This window comes from Rhinoraja longicauda, chromosome 1 (genome assembly GCF_053455715.1).
Source record: "Rhinoraja longicauda isolate Sanriku21f chromosome 1, sRhiLon1.1, whole genome shotgun sequence".
Taxonomy (NCBI): domain Eukaryota; kingdom Metazoa; phylum Chordata; class Chondrichthyes; order Rajiformes; family Arhynchobatidae; genus Rhinoraja; species Rhinoraja longicauda.
Genome location: NC_135953.1, coordinates 107,449,839 through 107,467,245, shown reverse-complemented (window position 1 = coordinate 107,467,245; position 17,407 = coordinate 107,449,839). Strand labels below are relative to the sequence as shown.

Sequence of the window (17,407 nt, the reverse complement as noted above, 5' to 3'; positions counted from 1 at the left end):
TCACCTGTCCATTCCCTCCACAGAGTCTACTTGACCCACTGTATAGCCATTGTGACCCTGACCATGCTCTATTAGAGATTTTCCTTGATCTTTTTTTATCTCACTTGAGTTTTCTCTCTTTCCCATTTCTGACAAAGGGTCTTCAACTCCTGGAGCATGAACTGTTTCTCTTCCCACAGGTGTTGACTGATCTGAATATTTCTGACATTTTCTGCTTTTATTTCAGATTTTTAGCATCTTTGCTAAAAGTATTTTTAATTTTAACTTGAAACTATTTGAAGTTTTCCCCGCAAATGTCTATAATGAAGCCCAAAACCTAGCTCATTTTGAACGATATTTGTTTTGATTTCTGAACAATAGTTGTTGGATAAATCCACAATAATTTAATACTAACCAGTGCGTTTTCTTTCCCTCAGAGTTGTGCAGTGGATTGTTCCAGCTGGTCGGAGCTGAATCTGGTCCTATTGCTTGGGAGCATTGGACACACTGTGAGTCTGGCCTCCACCAGTTTTATAGAAGAAGAACATCAAACATGGTTCTTTTTAGTCAACACACTTTTACTGGTGTTCTTTCAAGATGCCTGCCGGAAATATTTTGGTGTCAGTGACCCAAAAGGTAAAGCCACAAAATGGAATCCAGAAGATATTGATTGCAATGAACAGCAGACTACAATCCATGGCTCATTTGAAACTTCCGATTTTGACCCAAAAGATGATAAATCAAAAAGTTATACACTGTCCAATAGAAAATTTGAAAAATGGTTGGTATTATCGAGCCCCTGGGTTATCCTTGTGTTTTGTCGGCTGCTCCGCAGTCTAAATCAGACGGGGATCAAACATGCTCAGAAGCCCGACATCGGCCACTGGCTGACAAGGTAGGTACATGTAAAATATACTGAATTCTTCGCTGGGTAAATAAGTCTGTGTAAATAATTTTATTAAAAACCATAGTATACAACAAAACTACAGTACAGGATAGAGGTGGTGATTAATAATGATTAGTGGTCCGACGATCCAGAATAGTTACAGTTTAAACGTCTGGTGCGTGGGTGCTTAGTGCTGGACTAATAATTAATTTTATTATTTGTATTAATTATAAAGTTGAAACAAGTTGTTCACGCAAATAGTCCATATTAGTTTTTATCTTCCATGTGACCAGAAGTCCTCGTTCCATGTCCACCTAATCCCATATTGAATTCTCCAAATTTGGGTGACCTATAAATTTCAAGCCACCCCTCCTTCCCCCTGGGCTTACACCTTTTTCTCCCCTCACCCTCCCCACATTCCTTCTTCTGGCTTCACAATTCACAGCTCTTCGATGTTTTTGTCGCATACCTTCTATTTTAATCTCTGGCCTTTGTTCCAACCATTTGCCTATCAAAATTCATGGAGCACTTGCATTATCTATATTTCCTTGCAACATGTTATAATGTACATTTCTATCTTGTAGTTTATCTGCACACTTTAATATATGACTTGCCTCATTCTGCCATTTATAATTTGCCTTTCACTCCCATTGCTCCCTCTGGTTTAGTTATGCATTGGCTGATTCATCTTACCCAAGTTGAAATTGCAAGTAAATTAGAAGCATGATGAATAATTTCGCCATGATCCTTCAATTCCCGCTCTGTATACATCCCCATTATATTGTATAAGAAAATAACTGCAGATGCTGGTACAAATCGAAGGTATTTATTCACAAAATGCTGGAGTAACTCAGCAGGCCAGGCAGCATCTCGGGAGAGAAGGAATGGGTGACGTTTCGGGTCAAGACCCTTCTTCAGACTGAATTAATCTTCAGACCCATTATAATACCCTTAAATTATACTGTAAAATGGCAAGGGCTCAGCCTTTTCTGGTATGTTTAGTACATTTTATGTGTAATGCAACTTTCCAATTCTTCTGTGTTTCAGTATCACATTCCCCACTGAAATTCTGTTGCAGCTTCCAGAGAAACTGGACAAATCTGATAATGAATTCCTGATGATCATACTTTAATACATACTTGTGGTTACTGGGAGTTGTTGTTCAATTTGCTCTTTATTAACAGTGAGAGCTGTAATGGCCTCAATTACATTTTTATCACAGGATATGGATCCTATGTTTAGCAATTTGATGCCAAATACTTTTGGGGCAATGTGATAAGGTGAAGGGTGATTCCAAATATCATTGTTTCATAACTGAAGAAGGGTCTCGACCCGAAACGTCACCCATTCCTTCTCTCCAGAGATGCTGCCTGTCCCGCTGAGTTACTCCATTTTGTGTCTACCTTTGATTGTTTCATAAGTCTGGTACAATGAAGTTGCATTTTCCCTTTTATAGTAGTTAGCTTATTTCACGGTAAAAGCATACGTTAGGTATTTTATAAGACTGCACAGTCAGAGGTTAGATGGGGACCTTTTGAAATCTTGCAATATTGTGAATGAAAGTAGAAGCTTAATTCAATAATTAATATTCAAACAATTTACGAAATATGAGATTATGAACAGCACTTAATTCCAATCACACATTTTACTGATAATTGATATGCTTTTTGTTTTGCAGCTCCAATCACAGAATAGAACTCTCCACATTGACAGCAATTTCCCTGCTTTTGATCTTTGTTTTGGTTCAGAAGACATGTTCCTTTGTTTCCAAAGCAGCTCTCGCATTGGGGCTGGTGGGAATTTACTGCTATCGCGCAGCAGTTGGGAATGTCGTTTTTCCATGGAAGCCGGATAAACAGGATGTGTCCAAGTACGTACTTTGGCAGCAGGTGTTTGCTATGTGCCTTGAGCCTAGAGTGCTGATTCAATGTGTTTTGTAAATATATATTAGCCATGTACAATCATAATTGAAATTGAGCATAATGTAGCCTTTTGTCATCATGGGTAGATGTTTTACGTTGATCTTTTTTATTCACAGAATTCTAGAATTATAAGGATATGGAAATTATGTAATTCAGATAATAATATTCCAGATCAAAATTAAGCACATTTGTGGCTTGAATTGATTCTATACTCATTGCTTCAGTGTACTGCCCAGCATTGGCAAAATCGATTTTGCTAAGTTGAAATGATTTACATCTGCATGCACTGTTATAGACCACTCGGACAAAAAGACATTGGAGGCCATTTGTGTTTAGTTTCAGTTTAGTTTAGAGATACAGCGCGGAAACAGGCCCTTCAGTCCATTCAGTCCGCGCCGACCAGCGACACCCGCACACTAACACTATCCTACACACTAGGGACAATTTTACAATTATACCAAGCCAATTAACCTACAAACCTGTATGTCTTTGGAGTGTGGTGGGGAAACCGGAGAAAACCCATTCAGGTCACAGGGAGAACATACAACCTCCGTACAGACAAGCACCAGCATATAGGGTCAAACCCGGGTCTGTGGTGCTGTAAGGCAACAACTCTACCGCTGTGCCAGTGTGTCACCCTGTGTCGATGGTGATTTATTTTTTCTCCAAGTCTCTTAGTGATCCAACTCCAAGGATAGTGATTAATAGATTGATGTACTGTTGATTTAGAGAAATTCTAAAAGTCAAGCTTGGAATTTTAATTATCTGAGGCTGCTGTAGGAAATATGTTGAAAAGCTGGAAAGAGTGCTGAAATATTTACGAGGATGTTTAGTTTAGGATGTTTAGTTTAGCTTATTGTCACGTGCATTGAGGTACAGGGGAAAGCTTTTGCTGCATGCCATCCAGTCAGCAGAAAGACAATATGTGATTACAATCGAGCCATTTGCAGTGTATAGATACATGATAAGGGAATAACGTTTAGTCCAAGGTAAAGCTAGCAAAGTCCGAACAAGGATAGTCTGAAGGTCACCAATGAGGTAGAGAGTAGTTTAGAGATATAGTGCGGAAATAGGCCCTTTCAGCCCACTGTGTCCGCGCCGACCAGCGATCCCCGCACATTAACATTATCCTATGCCCACTACGGACAATTTTTACATTTACCAAGCCAATTAAGTCAAGTCAAGTCAATTTTATTTGTATAGCACATTTAAAAACAACCCACGTTGACCAAAGTGCTGTACATCTGATTAGGAAAAAAAAAAAAAAAAAAAAAAAAGAAACGTACAGTAGCACGCAAACATAACAGCTCATACAAAACAGTTCACAGCGCCTCCTCAATGAGCCTCAAACGCTAGGGTGGACAAAAAATCACGTTTCAAAGATCTGGGATACCAACCTACATACCTGTACGTCTTTGGAGTGTGGGAGGAAACCGAAGATCTCGGAAAACCCACGCAGGTCACGGGGAGAACGTACAAACTCCGTACAGACAGCACCCGTAGTGGAGATCGAACCTGGGTGTCTGGCACTACATTTGCTGTAAGGCAGCAACTCTACCACTGCCCACCGTGCCGCCCGAGTGTGGGGGGAAACCGGAGAAAAGTTCAGGACTGCTCCAGTTCAGGACTACTCTCTGGTTTTGGTTGGATGGTTCATTTGCCTGATAACAGCTGGGAAGAAACTCCCCTGAATCTGGTGGTGTGTGTTTTCACACTTCTATTGCTTTTGCCTGATGGGAGAGAGGAGAAGAAGGAGTGGCCAGGGTATGACTCATCCTTGATTATGCTGCTGGCCTTGCTGAGGCAGCGTGAGGTATAAATGGAGGTTGGTTTGTGTGATGGTCTGGGCTGCATCCACAAATCGCTGCAATTGCGATCTTGGATGGAGCTGTTCCCAAACCAAGCTGTGATGCATCCTGATAAAATGCTTTCTATGGTGCATCTGCAGAAGTTGGTGACATGCCAAACTTCCTCAGCCTTCCAAGGAAGTAGAGGCATTGATGTGCTTTCTTGGTCGTTGCTTCAATATAGGTGCTCCAGGAGTGGTTGATGGTGATATTGACTCCTAGGATGTTGCCAGGACTTGAGGGCCTGAGATATGAGGAGTGGTTGGGCAGGTTAGGACTTTATTCCTTGGAGCGCAGGACGATGAGGTGCACGAGGGGAATAGATAGAGTAGATGCACAGCGTCATTTACCCAGAGTAGGGGAATCAAGAACCACAGGACATAGGTTTTAGCTGAGAGGGAAAGATTTAACAGGAATCTGAGGGGCAACCTTTTCACACAGAGGGTTGGAGATATATGGAATGAGCTGCTAAAGGGGTAGTTGAAGCAGATACCATAACAACATTTAAAAGACATTTGGATAGATTTGTGGACACAAAGGTTTTAGAGGGATATGGGCCAAATGAGGCCAGATGGGACTAGTGTAGATGGGGCAGCTTGGTTGGCATGGGCAAGTTGGGCTGAAGGATCTGTTTCCTTGCTGTATGACTGAGTCTAAAAGACACTAATATAGAGGGGAAGGAAATAAATGTTCCTTAAAAGGGCTTTAAATGTGGGGTGAAGGGGTATGGGACAATTGACACTAGCGGAATAGGATTGTTCTGCGTAGAGTGGGAAATGGTGCAACTGGATAATCAGTTGTTAGTCATGAGAACAACCTTTCATATAGTGTCATAGACACATTATCTATAAAATCAGGCAGAAGGTGTGTATATGCGTAATGTTGCTTTTTGAAGTTGAGCATTTTAAATTACTTGGCACTGCATTTAAAACTGTTTTGTGGTGTACCATAAAGCAGCACACCCAATGTGTTCATTGCAGCACCATAACACTGTTAAAAATCTTGCTTCTGTATAAACACAGAACAAAATATGTAACGGCATGGAAAATGTCTCAAATCACAAAGCAATCTGGGTGTGTTAAAGGGTCATTAGAGTGAATGATGTTGTGGTGCATAAATGGAGGATGTTATCAAAGGCCAGGGTACTCTACTCTGCCTAGATAACCTAACTAACCAATGTTCTACTGGGAGAGGGAATGCTGTTTGCATGGGTAGCTGGAAGTTTCACTTCTTCCTGCTGGTATCCTGTTGGATTTTAGTTTGTTAAATTCCTTTGCTAATTCTATACAGCCGAGTTTGAGCTCAGTCCAGCTTCTCCAGACTCTCTGGGTCTGAGTAAGTAAAGAATCTTCTAGCCATAGACAGGCACAAAATGCTGGATTAACTCAGCGGGTCAGGCAGCATCTCTGGAGAAAAGGAATAGGTGATGTTTTGGATCGAGGCCCTTCTTCAGCCTCGACTCGTCCCAACGTCTTGACACGTCACCTATTCCTTTTCTCCAAAGATGCTGAGTAATTCCAGCATTTTGTGTCTATCTTCTGGATCGTTTGACAACACCTATGATTTCTCACATTTCCTTCATTAGAGAAACAGTACTGGTTTTACATGTATTGGTTATTCACCTGTTGATAATTTTAAGGTTTCAATCTAAGTCATCATCTTATGACACAATTAAGTAAGGAGAATATGCTGCTCACTATAGCATACATTGTATAAATATAACACTTAATTCGTGTGTCTTTTGTTAGGGGAATTATCGAAGCACGTTTTGTTTACGTATTTATACTTGGCATACTTTTCACGGGAGTTAAAGACCTTCTGAAATCTGGAGTTTCATCTGACACGGTGACAAACAGTCGGGGACTCTGGGAAATATACAATGGACTCGTGCTCTTGGCTGCATTGTTACTACGCCCTCACAACCTGCCAGTGTTATCCTTTATCCTTTTGGTTCAAATGATTTTGACCCGATTTATTTGGCGGACATTGGATTATGATGCAGCACAAATTACCATCGTATATTACTGGTTTGGCCAGGCCTCCTTTTATTTTCAGGTATCTGTTTTCTTGCTATTTTATTAATCCTGATCCAATAAGATGATATAAACGTTAGGGTTTTAGAAAGCAAAATTAGCAGAACATTTAGTGACTATTGTCAATTACAAAAGGAATTTCATTTTGGAAATGTGGAACTAATTTTACATTGTACCTTTTTTCTCTGTTCAGTGACTAGTCCTGACTTGAAATTATATTTCAAAGATTGTTAGGCGTCTGCATATGAAGATTTATAATGTAGGGCTTTGTGACTTATAATGTAGGGCACTATACTTTGTTTATAATATTGCTTTTCATTTTGAAAGTATGCAGATAAGTGTTATTTCAGTTGTTGCAATTTTTCAATTTAAATGTTATGACACCAGAGTAGTTCATTAGTAGAATAAAAATCCAGGGGTTTATGTGGAAGTTGAGACTTAAAAATCCCATTTGCTAAAATGAAAATGTTGATTCTCTGCAGGGAAATTCAAATAGCATCGCAACTGTGGATATTTCAGCTGGTTTCGTGGGTTTTGAGGACTATGTGAAGCTACCAGCAATCTTCCTGACGATATTTGGTACTTATATTGGCCCTTTGCTGTGGGCAGTGCACCTCACCTGTTATATGAGCTCAGAAAGAAGCAGGTAATGACTTATTTGGTTTTCTTGTATTGATAAGAAACAATTATCATTCATGCTATTTGTGTAGTTTTCATTTGCAAATTGGAACTTTACAGGCATCAAAATCGAGTAATTTAATTCTGGATGTTCTCTTTGGAATAGTATTTTATAATTTTGAGTTTGTTTAAACGTGCATTTATGCATTGAATTTTACATACTATAACCATCTTCAGTGGAGCTATTTTTCCTTTACAATGGAGCATTTAAAATGCATTGGTACTAACACCATTCAAAAAACCCCTCAAAGGTCACTAGTGAGCAGAACATTTGATCGATACGATGTCATTCATTATCCACTGGAAAATATTTTCAGTGTTGATCATCACTTAGTGAGTAGGATCCTGATGAGAAAATCCTCCACTGGTTAGAACCAAACATAGAAACATAGACATAGAAACATAGAAAATAGGTGCAGGAGTAGGCCATTCGGCCCTTCGAGCCTGCACCGCCATTCAATATGATCATGGCTGATCATCCAGCTCAGTAGCCTGTACCTGCCTTCTCTCCATACCCCCTGATCCCTTTAGCAAAAAGGGCCACATCTAACTCCCTCTTAAATATAGCCAATGAACTGGCCTCAACTACCTTCTGTGGCAGAGAATTCCACAGACTCACCACTCTCTGTGTGAAGAAATGTTTTCTCATCTCGGTCCTAAAAGACTTCCCCCTTATCCTTAAGCTGTGACCCCTGGTTCTGGACAGAGGCGATCATAATTGGATCCAGACCAGTAACATCCTTTCAATGTTCCTGCTGGAGTTTAGTGGCTTTAGTTCAATTACAAATGTTTTCACACTAGTCCTTGACACAATATTAAGAGTAAAAGTTTATTCGATTGTAGTTTAGTTTAAGAGTTATAGAGTGGAAACAGGCCCTCTGGCCTACCAAATCTGCTAATTAACATACCAAACAGCATGTCTATGGGATGTGGGAGGAAACCGGAACACCCAGAGAAACTTGAGCAGGTAGAGAGTGTACAATTACAATAAGTAGACTAATATTTGTTGTCTATTGCCTTTTGGAGTTTGGGATCAGTGCTATGATTTTTCCTGTGGTGATTTAAGATCCTGACAGCAAAGGAAAACACATACTTATTATAAAACAAAGTGCATTTTTTGTTGGAGAGATAACAAGTGCAGGAGTAACTCAGCCGTGTCAGGCAGTGTCTAGGAGAAAAAGGATGCATGATGTTTCGACCCAAAACATCTACCATCCTTTTTCTCCAGAGATGCTGCTTGATCCGCTGGGTTACTCCAGCACTTTGTATCTATCTTTGGTATAAACTAGCATCTGCAGTTCTTTGTTTCTGCATTTTTAATTAATCTGAAGAAGGATCCCGACCTGAAATGTCACCTAATCAAGATCTCCAGAGATGCTGTTGGACCTGCTGAGTTATTCCAGCATTTTGTGTCTTTTTGCATTTTTGGATAATTACATTAAAAGAGTAAAATTGAATTTGTATTCATTGTGTCACTTTAAAAAAAATTAGTTCTATTTCAGATGTTAAACATTTTTGTCCTTGTATCTTTTCTGGCAGGTATTCTTCTGCTTCAGTGGGACACAGCTGTTACTGTTTTGTTCTGTTGCGGGCAATTCCAGCAGCAGTTTACATTATTCTAATTACCTCTCTACGCTATCATCTATTTATATGGAGTGTTTTCTCACCTAAATTACTCTACGAAGGAATGCACACGCTAGTGACAGTAGCAGCTTGTGTCATGTTCACAGCAATGGATCAGAAAAGAATGTTTAAAACTTTATCTTAAAAACTGTATTGCACTGAATTTGCTTGTGGTGTTTTTCAAAAAAATCTGTAATGTAACATTGTTGTAAAGGAAAATGTTTGAATTGATGTGATGCAAATGCAACCTACACTTTTCTACTGTTTTTATAATTCACAAATATACCCCTAAGCTTGGGGGAGGGGCGTAGAGAGATGGCCAGTAGTGGATGGAGTTTATCTTTTATACATAAAAAGGACAACAAATTGGTTTGTCACACATCTTTTCGATCACTACTCTATATTTTTTGTCTGGTCACAATGATAACAAGCCAGATGTCTGTGTTGTTCTGTGGTCCACCTTGGGCCGTGTCCTGCTCCCCCGTCCTCACTGGGTCTGCATGTTCTTTCCTTTCAGTCACCTACCCTGATCCCTTTTACATGCTACAGTTGAATTGTCTCCATTATCACCTCTGCTGTATTTTATTTATGTCCATGCAAAGCAAACTGCTAAATAGCAGTTGGCCATTTGTGCTATCAAAGATTAGTTTCATGCCCATTGAATGATGTGCTTTCCTTTGACTTGTATGTGTTATAGAGTGCTGTTTTACATATGAGCTACCAAGTTTGTTTCCACTCCCGATTGTTTCAGAGGCCTGTTAGGCTTCCTCTTCCAAGAAAATATCTGGAAGAGGAAGATAATTTCATAAGAAATTATGGTTTTTGCTCTGATAGTTTGAGACAGAGAATTCACACACTATAATCACCTTCTATAATCAGTCTTAATTTGAATAATGATGTAAATTTGTGTCTATAGAGATTTTAGTGGACCATTACTTTTAATGTTTCTCAAAGATTCCCCAAGTCATTTTTATTGGTTTACCATAGGAATGTTAACTAAGAATCGTTTTATAAAATGTCAGTCATTATTTTGATGGGTTAATTTTGACTGTGCTTAGTGTCAGTTGTGTCTCAGTTAACAATGGCCATGTCAAATAGGTTAAATAGATTACCAGGTGTGGGTTCAAGTCCAACCTTTGAGGCAACAGTGAAGGTTGATGTAGCACAGTGCTGATGGAACATTACACACAGTTGGTGGTGTCCTATTGAGATTGGTGGAAAACGGATACAAAAAGAAAGATTCTATAAAGTAATCTCAAACTTAGTTAGACAGAAACCTACCCTCTGCCTTACTTTGAAAGTGATCATTTTAAACGTAGTCCCATAAGATCAAAGGGTGGCTGATTATTTTCTTTATAGATTTGATTGTGGTGTGATCGGTTGTGGTTTCCAAACACTGGAGCTTGCAGATGGACGACAGTGACATTGGCTCTGTGCAAAAATCAAAGTGCTGACAGAACTCAGCAGGTCAGATTGCATCTGTGGAGAGAAATGGACAGATGACGTTTCAGATCCAACCTGCCTGGCTGCTGAGTTCTTTCAGCACTTTCCCCTTTGCATTCCATATGATTATTTTTACATAAAAATTTTTAAAAAAAATGTTAGACACTCCTTTCAAATCCTGGTAGTTGTGCAATAACACGTGAGCTGCGTTCCTAAGATACCTCATGTTATAGAAAATCTCAAGACAATTGTCTATGGGGAATTGGGTTTGGGCTAGAGTGTTTCAGACTCAAAATAACCAAGATAGTTTTCCCCACAGGAAATTCAAAACTAAAGATCTTTTCAATAGCTATGTTCTTAAGAGACAATCTGATTACTGTTTTAGCTTTTTGTCCTGTTAATTTCCAAAGTAACTTTTTAATGGTTCTCTAGTTATAGAGTTCTCTAATTCACAACGCATTATATCCAATGCATGTTAATGGAAATGCGGATTTTAGCAGAACTACCTGTACTGTGTTCAGACTGGATTGTGGGAATTGGTGATGGTCGACTTACATCTTATCCGTTCTTCGAATTTACGACTTGATAATGACACCAATCATTTGATCTATTTTTTAATGCAGAAGAATAAAGTAACTTATTTTTCAGAAGAATTGGGTTTTCTTTGCATGCCTATAATCAATGCCACTAATGAATTGTAATATTTGACAATAAGATACTAAAAAGTACATCTGACCATTTTCATTTGGGTCAGATTGATAATCAATTTGTTTTCATGACTTGGTCCATATCTTGGAAGGAGCATATAGCAGCATCCACTTTGGAACTAACAAGAGCCAGTCTGAGGTTGACGTCAACTGAAAGGTTATAAATTAATCTTTGGGAAATGAGTGACAAAGTATATCAAAGGTAAGGGCCAATTTATACTTTGAATCCTGCAATATAATAAAGGTTAAAGACTTCAGCAGTAGTCAAGGGAATAAACTTAAATTGTTGCCTGTTATAAAATATATCTGGGAACATGAACCAGTTAAAACTAAATTTAGTTTTATCAGTATGACACTCAGTTTGAAGTTATAAATTCAAATTAGCAGCATGAATTAACAATGTTAAGGAACAAGTTCATCACTGTTATTCAAGTTGGGGAACTGATTTTTTTACATTGTGATCCTATCATAAGGAATGAGGATGCCTCTGTCCATCTACATGGACTCACTAAGAAATACTAGTGAGGATAGGACAAATTAATGTGTAGCTGAGTTGTGCAGGGAGCAGAAATTCTGATTTTGGGACCATTGGGATCTCATCTGGGATAGAAGTGAAGATAAACACAAAATGCTGGAGTAGCTCAGCGAGACAGGCAGCATCTCCTCTTCCTTCTTGCCAGAGATGCTTCCTGTCCTGCTGAGTTACTCCAGCATTTTGTGTCTTTCTTCGGTTTGCATCTGCAGTTCCTTCCTACACTGGGACAGAAGTGACCTGCACAAGGAGGATGCATTGCACCATAACTGGAGAGGGACAAATATTCTGACAGGCCGGTTTACATGTGCAACTTGTAGGTTTAAACCAAATTGGTAGCAGGACTGGATCCAATGTAGTAGTGATGTGGGCGGGAAGTTGATACACGTCAAAGACGGCACGTTAAGAAACAAGGCAGGCAGGAGCACAGCAGGGAGTGCGGAAGGACAGTTGAATTAGTCTGAGATGATATTACTGAGGAATTGCCCAATGAGGTTACATGGGTGGAGCTGAAAAATTATAAGGAAATGTTGGAATTGTACTGTAGGCTCCAAATAGTCAATGAGAATTAGAGGAACAAATATGCTGCGAGGTTGCAGACAGCTGCAAGATTAATACAGTTATAGTAAGGGATTTTAACTTTCTTGATATAAAGTGGGACTGTCATAATTTCAAGGGTTTAAATGGGGGAGGGATTTAAGTGGATTCGGGAAAGTTTCCCTGGGCAATAATAGAGGACCTTGTAAGGGTGAGGGAAACGTTTTACCTACAGTTAGGGAAGTGGGCAAGGCAAGTGATAGAAGTGTCAGAGGGTGGGGCTTTTGGAACCAGTGACCACACTTATATTAGATTTAAAATAATTATGGGTAAGGACAGGCAGATCTGTAAGTTAAAATTTCTAAGCAGAGGCAAGGCTAACTTTGATATTGGGTAGAACTTGCAAAAGTTGATTGGAGTAGCTTGTTTGCAGTCAAAGGGACATCTGGCAAGTGGGATGTTTAAATGTGATAGTCAGAGCTAAGAGCAATGCAAGGTAGGAGTAAAGAGCCCTGGATGATGAGAGAAAATGAGGCGAGAGGACAGCATTTTAAGGTAAAATGTTTTTTTTCCCCCCATGCAGGGGGTGGAGAGATGGAATAAAATGCATATGAAATAGTGGAGGCAGGTTTCAATAACATTTAAAAAACATTTTGGCAGGTGCATGGATAGGAAAGGTTAGAGGGATATGGGCCAGGTATGGATAAATGGGACTAGCCTGAATGGGACATCTTAGTAGACAAGTTGGGCTGAACTTGCAGACCAACCTTGCGGGTTGGAGCTTGAACCTTGTGTGCCAATGAGCCTTGCCAGTCAGCGGAGCCCATGGCCGAAGGAGCCTGAGTCAGCGCGCGATGGCATCATGAGGGGACATGGCCGTGGTCGGTGTGGCAGTCGAAGAGGGTGCTGGCAGTCAAGGACATGCCACATGGGAGTCAGACAATGTGCTGCCAGGAACAAAGGAGGACCTGGCTTGAGTGGGGGGCGGGGGATGGGGAGAACAAAGGAGGGCCTGGTGTGGGAACTGCTGTGTGTGGGGGGGTGGGGGGGGGGGGGGCAAGGGTGCACCTGGCGCAGGATACTTTAACTTTGTCAGCGCTTTTTATGTGATGACTATTACATACCTTGGGTATGCAAGCAAATAATTTCACTAACTTGTCAATAAAGTATTCAATTCAAAGGGCCTACTTCTTTACTTCTTTGCTGTTTGACTAAATCTACAGTGATTTCTGCATGCAACAGTGATAGAAACATAGAAAAATAGGTGCAGGAATAGGCCATTCAGCCCCTCGAGCCAGAACCACCATTCAATATGATCATGGCTGATCATCTAAAATCAGTACCCCATTCCTGCTTTATCCCTAAGAGCTAAATCTAACTCTCTTAAACTACTGCACTATAGTAATCACCTGAAAATATAAAAACCTACACCCATTACATATCCATTTTACAAAATAAATTTATTGATTGTGATTACAGGGCTTCACTTTGGCTTTGATTTAATTAACATCCACTTCGGTGCTCAAAACTAACTGAATCTAGACCGGTCACTTTCCTAAACAATTTACAACTGCATCTAATGTTTTAATTCATTTTTACAGCTATTTTTCAAGTTACCCATAATTGAAAGTGGTAAATCACCTTGAATTGCTGCAGTCCTTATGAAGGCACTTCCACAGTTGCTTAAATGCAGGGGAATTCTAGGTATTTAATGATGCACTGCTGTAATCTGCATGAGATCCAAGAGTGTAGTGACAAATTTGTCAACAAACTTGATACACATATTTGGATTCAAATGTGCTAAAGTCTGAAGTTTCCTGTTATTTATGCATTTTACTGTTGGGAGATTGGAATATTTACGTGCTTCTTTGACACAAAGCAATAAGACACAGGATATCCTACGTTATCAAAAAAATCTATTTTCGCAGAGCATTGACCGAAGTGGTTTCTGGTAAATACTAAGTGAAACTATTTGTAGGCATTACTTTCTCCTCACTTCTAATTCAATTTCCTGTTTTGTCTTAAAGAGTTATTACGATTGTCAAGGCAACAATCAAAGAACTAACTCTGCGTCCTACAGTTGTATGCTCTGTGGTGTTAATGATAAAACATGAAAATGAATAAACTTGACAAATTTTTATTTACAATAAACTGAACTGTACATTTCTTTTCAACATATGTAGCATTCAAAGATACTTTGTGGAAAGACTCATTGTATCTTACAGTTCACTTAACTTTTCCTGAAGATGTAATTCAGTTTTGGTTTATGGTATATACATAATTTATATAAGCAGCTTATAGATTGCCAGCTACACAATGGGTCAAAACAGAGAACATTGTGACAACTCATATACATAATGAACCTTGTAGTGATACAAATATTTTTGAACACAGAAATACAGGTTTTCCTGATGGATTATGCCCTGAAATACTGCAAGTCAAAATGCAAAAAGGTAAATAAATATAATACTATATTGTGCAAAGCTTTAAATTTTACACTGTGGCTTTTCTTTCCATTTGCAGAATCAAATAAAAAATAAATTGGATGGTAAACAGGAACTTGTTATTAAACTAAATAAGTGTTATTATGGAGAGCCCATTGTCAATATTTAAGTAATTAATAACAGGTTTGCAAATAACAAAGTGGTATCAGAGGTACATTATTATAAAAAAACTTTAATATTTTTGAGTTCAGGGTGAGTTCATATTGAGTTTGTACAATCATGGGTTCACTTTGGATAGCTGGTTCGTCTGTCCATCAAGCGATCCCAGATCATTTGGAGAAACCACTGTTTTAATTTGCCCAAAATGAACAGCACCATGCTAAATGATCAATTAAAGCATTCAATTTATTATGCCAAACAGCTTTATAGCACCTTAAATTGCTGTATAGCAAAGATAAAGGACTTGGTGCACCATGAACCTATGCCCATTTAAACATATTCAGCATGTCCAAACTTAAGACCACCGTGCATAGACTTGTTAGTAAATTTCAAAGAAGGCAGTGTGCTAAGCCACAGTGCCTTCCAGTTCCTTCCATTAATACATCCAAATTTACAAATTGGGGGACTGGGGCGATTACATCCATAGTGTGGGTAGTTTACAAAACAAACAGCAGCACGTTAATAAATTATGCATTCAAGCTCAATTCATGCACATGAATAGTCAATGCTGGAAAGCCATGCTGCAGATCATGCAATCACGTCACTGGAAACAAAGAACAAAAAGATATTAATAAAGGAAAAGGAAACTAAATAATTTAGAAATAAAATCTAAAAAAAATGCCAACTTGTCAACTGGAAGGTTCTACTGTAACAGAGTTTGCTAAGCACTGCTATTAAGCATTGCTACAAAATGTCATAAATAGTTAACACAATGCTGACAATAACCAAGTTATTGCAGTGCACGCTATCCAGCTCATGCTTGTTATTTCATTCTTTGGTATTAATATGCTGTTTAAATAGTCATCACTATTAGTTCAAAATTAGTAGGTTAAATTAGTTGAAATGAAAACTATTACTAACATTTATCTGTAAGTAACACCAGTAACTTATAGAAGATAACTTTGTTTGATTAATGCATCCATTGAAGAGCATAAGCATCTTTTCATAATGTAAATGTTAATACATTTCAAATTAATATTTTCTGCTAACTGAAATTAAGTAATATTGTAATTCATAATCAGGAAGTATATTTGTAAAATAAAATAATGATTTAACGCAAAGTTTGAAAGCTTCAAATATTTTAACCTTTACATTCTGGAAGAAAAACCAGGAAATCTTTCAACATTTAAACAGGAGTTCTTGTTTACTTAAAACTAAAAAATATTTCTTTGACATGGTCTCTTTTTGAAGATGTCATTACATTCAAGAAACCTAAAGTTTAATTATGCAAAACTTAAATGACATATTTAACTGTCAATTTATTATATGACAGTCAAGCATGTAATTCAAGTTTTATAATCTTAGAACATATAAAATCATTATATGCTTGACAGTCAAAATAAATTATTGAAGTCAAATATGTAATTTAAGTTTGGAATTTATACAATTCAAACAAGTGATGAATTTATGCAGTTCTTGCATAACTAAACACTAGGTTTCATGAAAGTAATGTCAAATTCAAAAACAGATGAAATCAAATAAATGTTTGTAGTTTGTTTTAAGTGAGCAAGTAGGATTTGGAACACATCACTATTGCCCGCAATTTGTAAGATAAGAAAGAGGCTGCCTATTATGAGAGGTTAGATTATGTTAAATTGTGTACAAAATTAATTCTGAATACAATTGCTATGTTATGAGGCAGAAAGAATAGCTGTAAAGGAGCTGAATAGCTTCTATTTACATTTTGAAAATTATTTTGCATATTTGTTTTGGATTAAGTTTACTGTTAAGTATGAACAAAAAAACCTATTATCAAATGCTATTGAAATCTCTGACTATAATGATTTTTTTTGAAGATGTAATTAAAATAGGCTTGAAGATAATCTGTATGCCTATAACTTAATTCTCTAAAGCTATCAGATGAAGCTTTTTGAAGATGTTAGTAATTTATTTCATTTTGTGGGACCACTTAAGATGGGGGGGAGTTCTTGCTGATCCTGCACTTTTTCAAAATCCTGATAGAACAAGGTTCTAGGAAGAAATTGTCCATAAAGGAGGAGTATTGAAAGAGGTACGACATCAGACTGAGGGAAGGTGCAAGGAGTAGAATCTAGAGACTTGTAAATTCATCCATAAAACCAGATTACAAGCCGTAAACATAATCATTTGTTATGGCAATGAGTAAAAACGATGAAAACATCAATGGTGGGAAGATGCTGGGGTCAATTATAAAAGACGAAATTGCGGAGCATTTGGATGGCAGTAACAGGATCGTTCCAAGTCAGCATGGATTTACGAAGGGGAAATTATGCTTGACTAATCTTTTGGATTTTTTTGAGGATGTAACTAGGAAAATTGACAGGGGAGAGCTGGTGGATGTGGTGTACCTCGACTTTCAGAAAGCCTTCGACAAGGTCCCACATGGGAGATTAGTGGGCAAAATTAGAGCACATGGTATTGGGGGTAGGGTATTGACATGGATAGAAAATTGGTTGACAGACAGAAAGCAAAGAGGGGGGATAAATGAGTCCCTTTCAGAATGGCAGACAGTGACTAGTGGGGTACCGCAAGGTTCGGTGCTGGGACCGCAGCTATTTACAATATACATTAATGACTT

The 17,407-nt window shown here is 38.4% G+C and overlaps 2 protein-coding genes across 3 annotated transcripts in view; one reads left to right on the top strand and one right to left on the bottom strand.

The window, feature by feature from the left end:
• Positions 1 to 13,149, top strand: part of pigg (phosphatidylinositol glycan anchor biosynthesis class G (EMM blood group)) — a 32,289-nt gene extending 19,140 nt beyond the window's left edge. Inside the window, exons 9-13 of the mRNA XM_078404234.1 lie at positions 417 to 874; positions 2,544 to 2,735; positions 6,383 to 6,689; positions 7,150 to 7,313; positions 8,885 to 13,149. Coding sequence (XP_078260360.1) covers positions 417 to 874; positions 2,544 to 2,735; positions 6,383 to 6,689; positions 7,150 to 7,313; positions 8,885 to 9,113 — 1,350 coding nt within the window. The 3' untranslated portion in view covers positions 9,114 to 13,149. The remainder of the gene's footprint in view (positions 1 to 416; positions 875 to 2,543; positions 2,736 to 6,382; positions 6,690 to 7,149; positions 7,314 to 8,884) is intronic.
• Positions 13,150 to 14,352: 1,203 nt separating this feature from the next.
• The window catches only part of hook3 (hook microtubule-tethering protein 3), a 62,576-nt gene continuing 59,521 nt past the window's right edge, over positions 14,353 to 17,407 (bottom strand). For both annotated transcript variants that reach the window (XM_078404172.1, XM_078404190.1), the window contains one exon: positions 14,353 to 15,394. In XM_078404172.1, the coding sequence (XP_078260298.1) occupies positions 15,379 to 15,394 (16 nt within the window). In that variant the 3' untranslated portion in view covers positions 14,353 to 15,378. The remainder of the gene's footprint in view (positions 15,395 to 17,407) is intronic.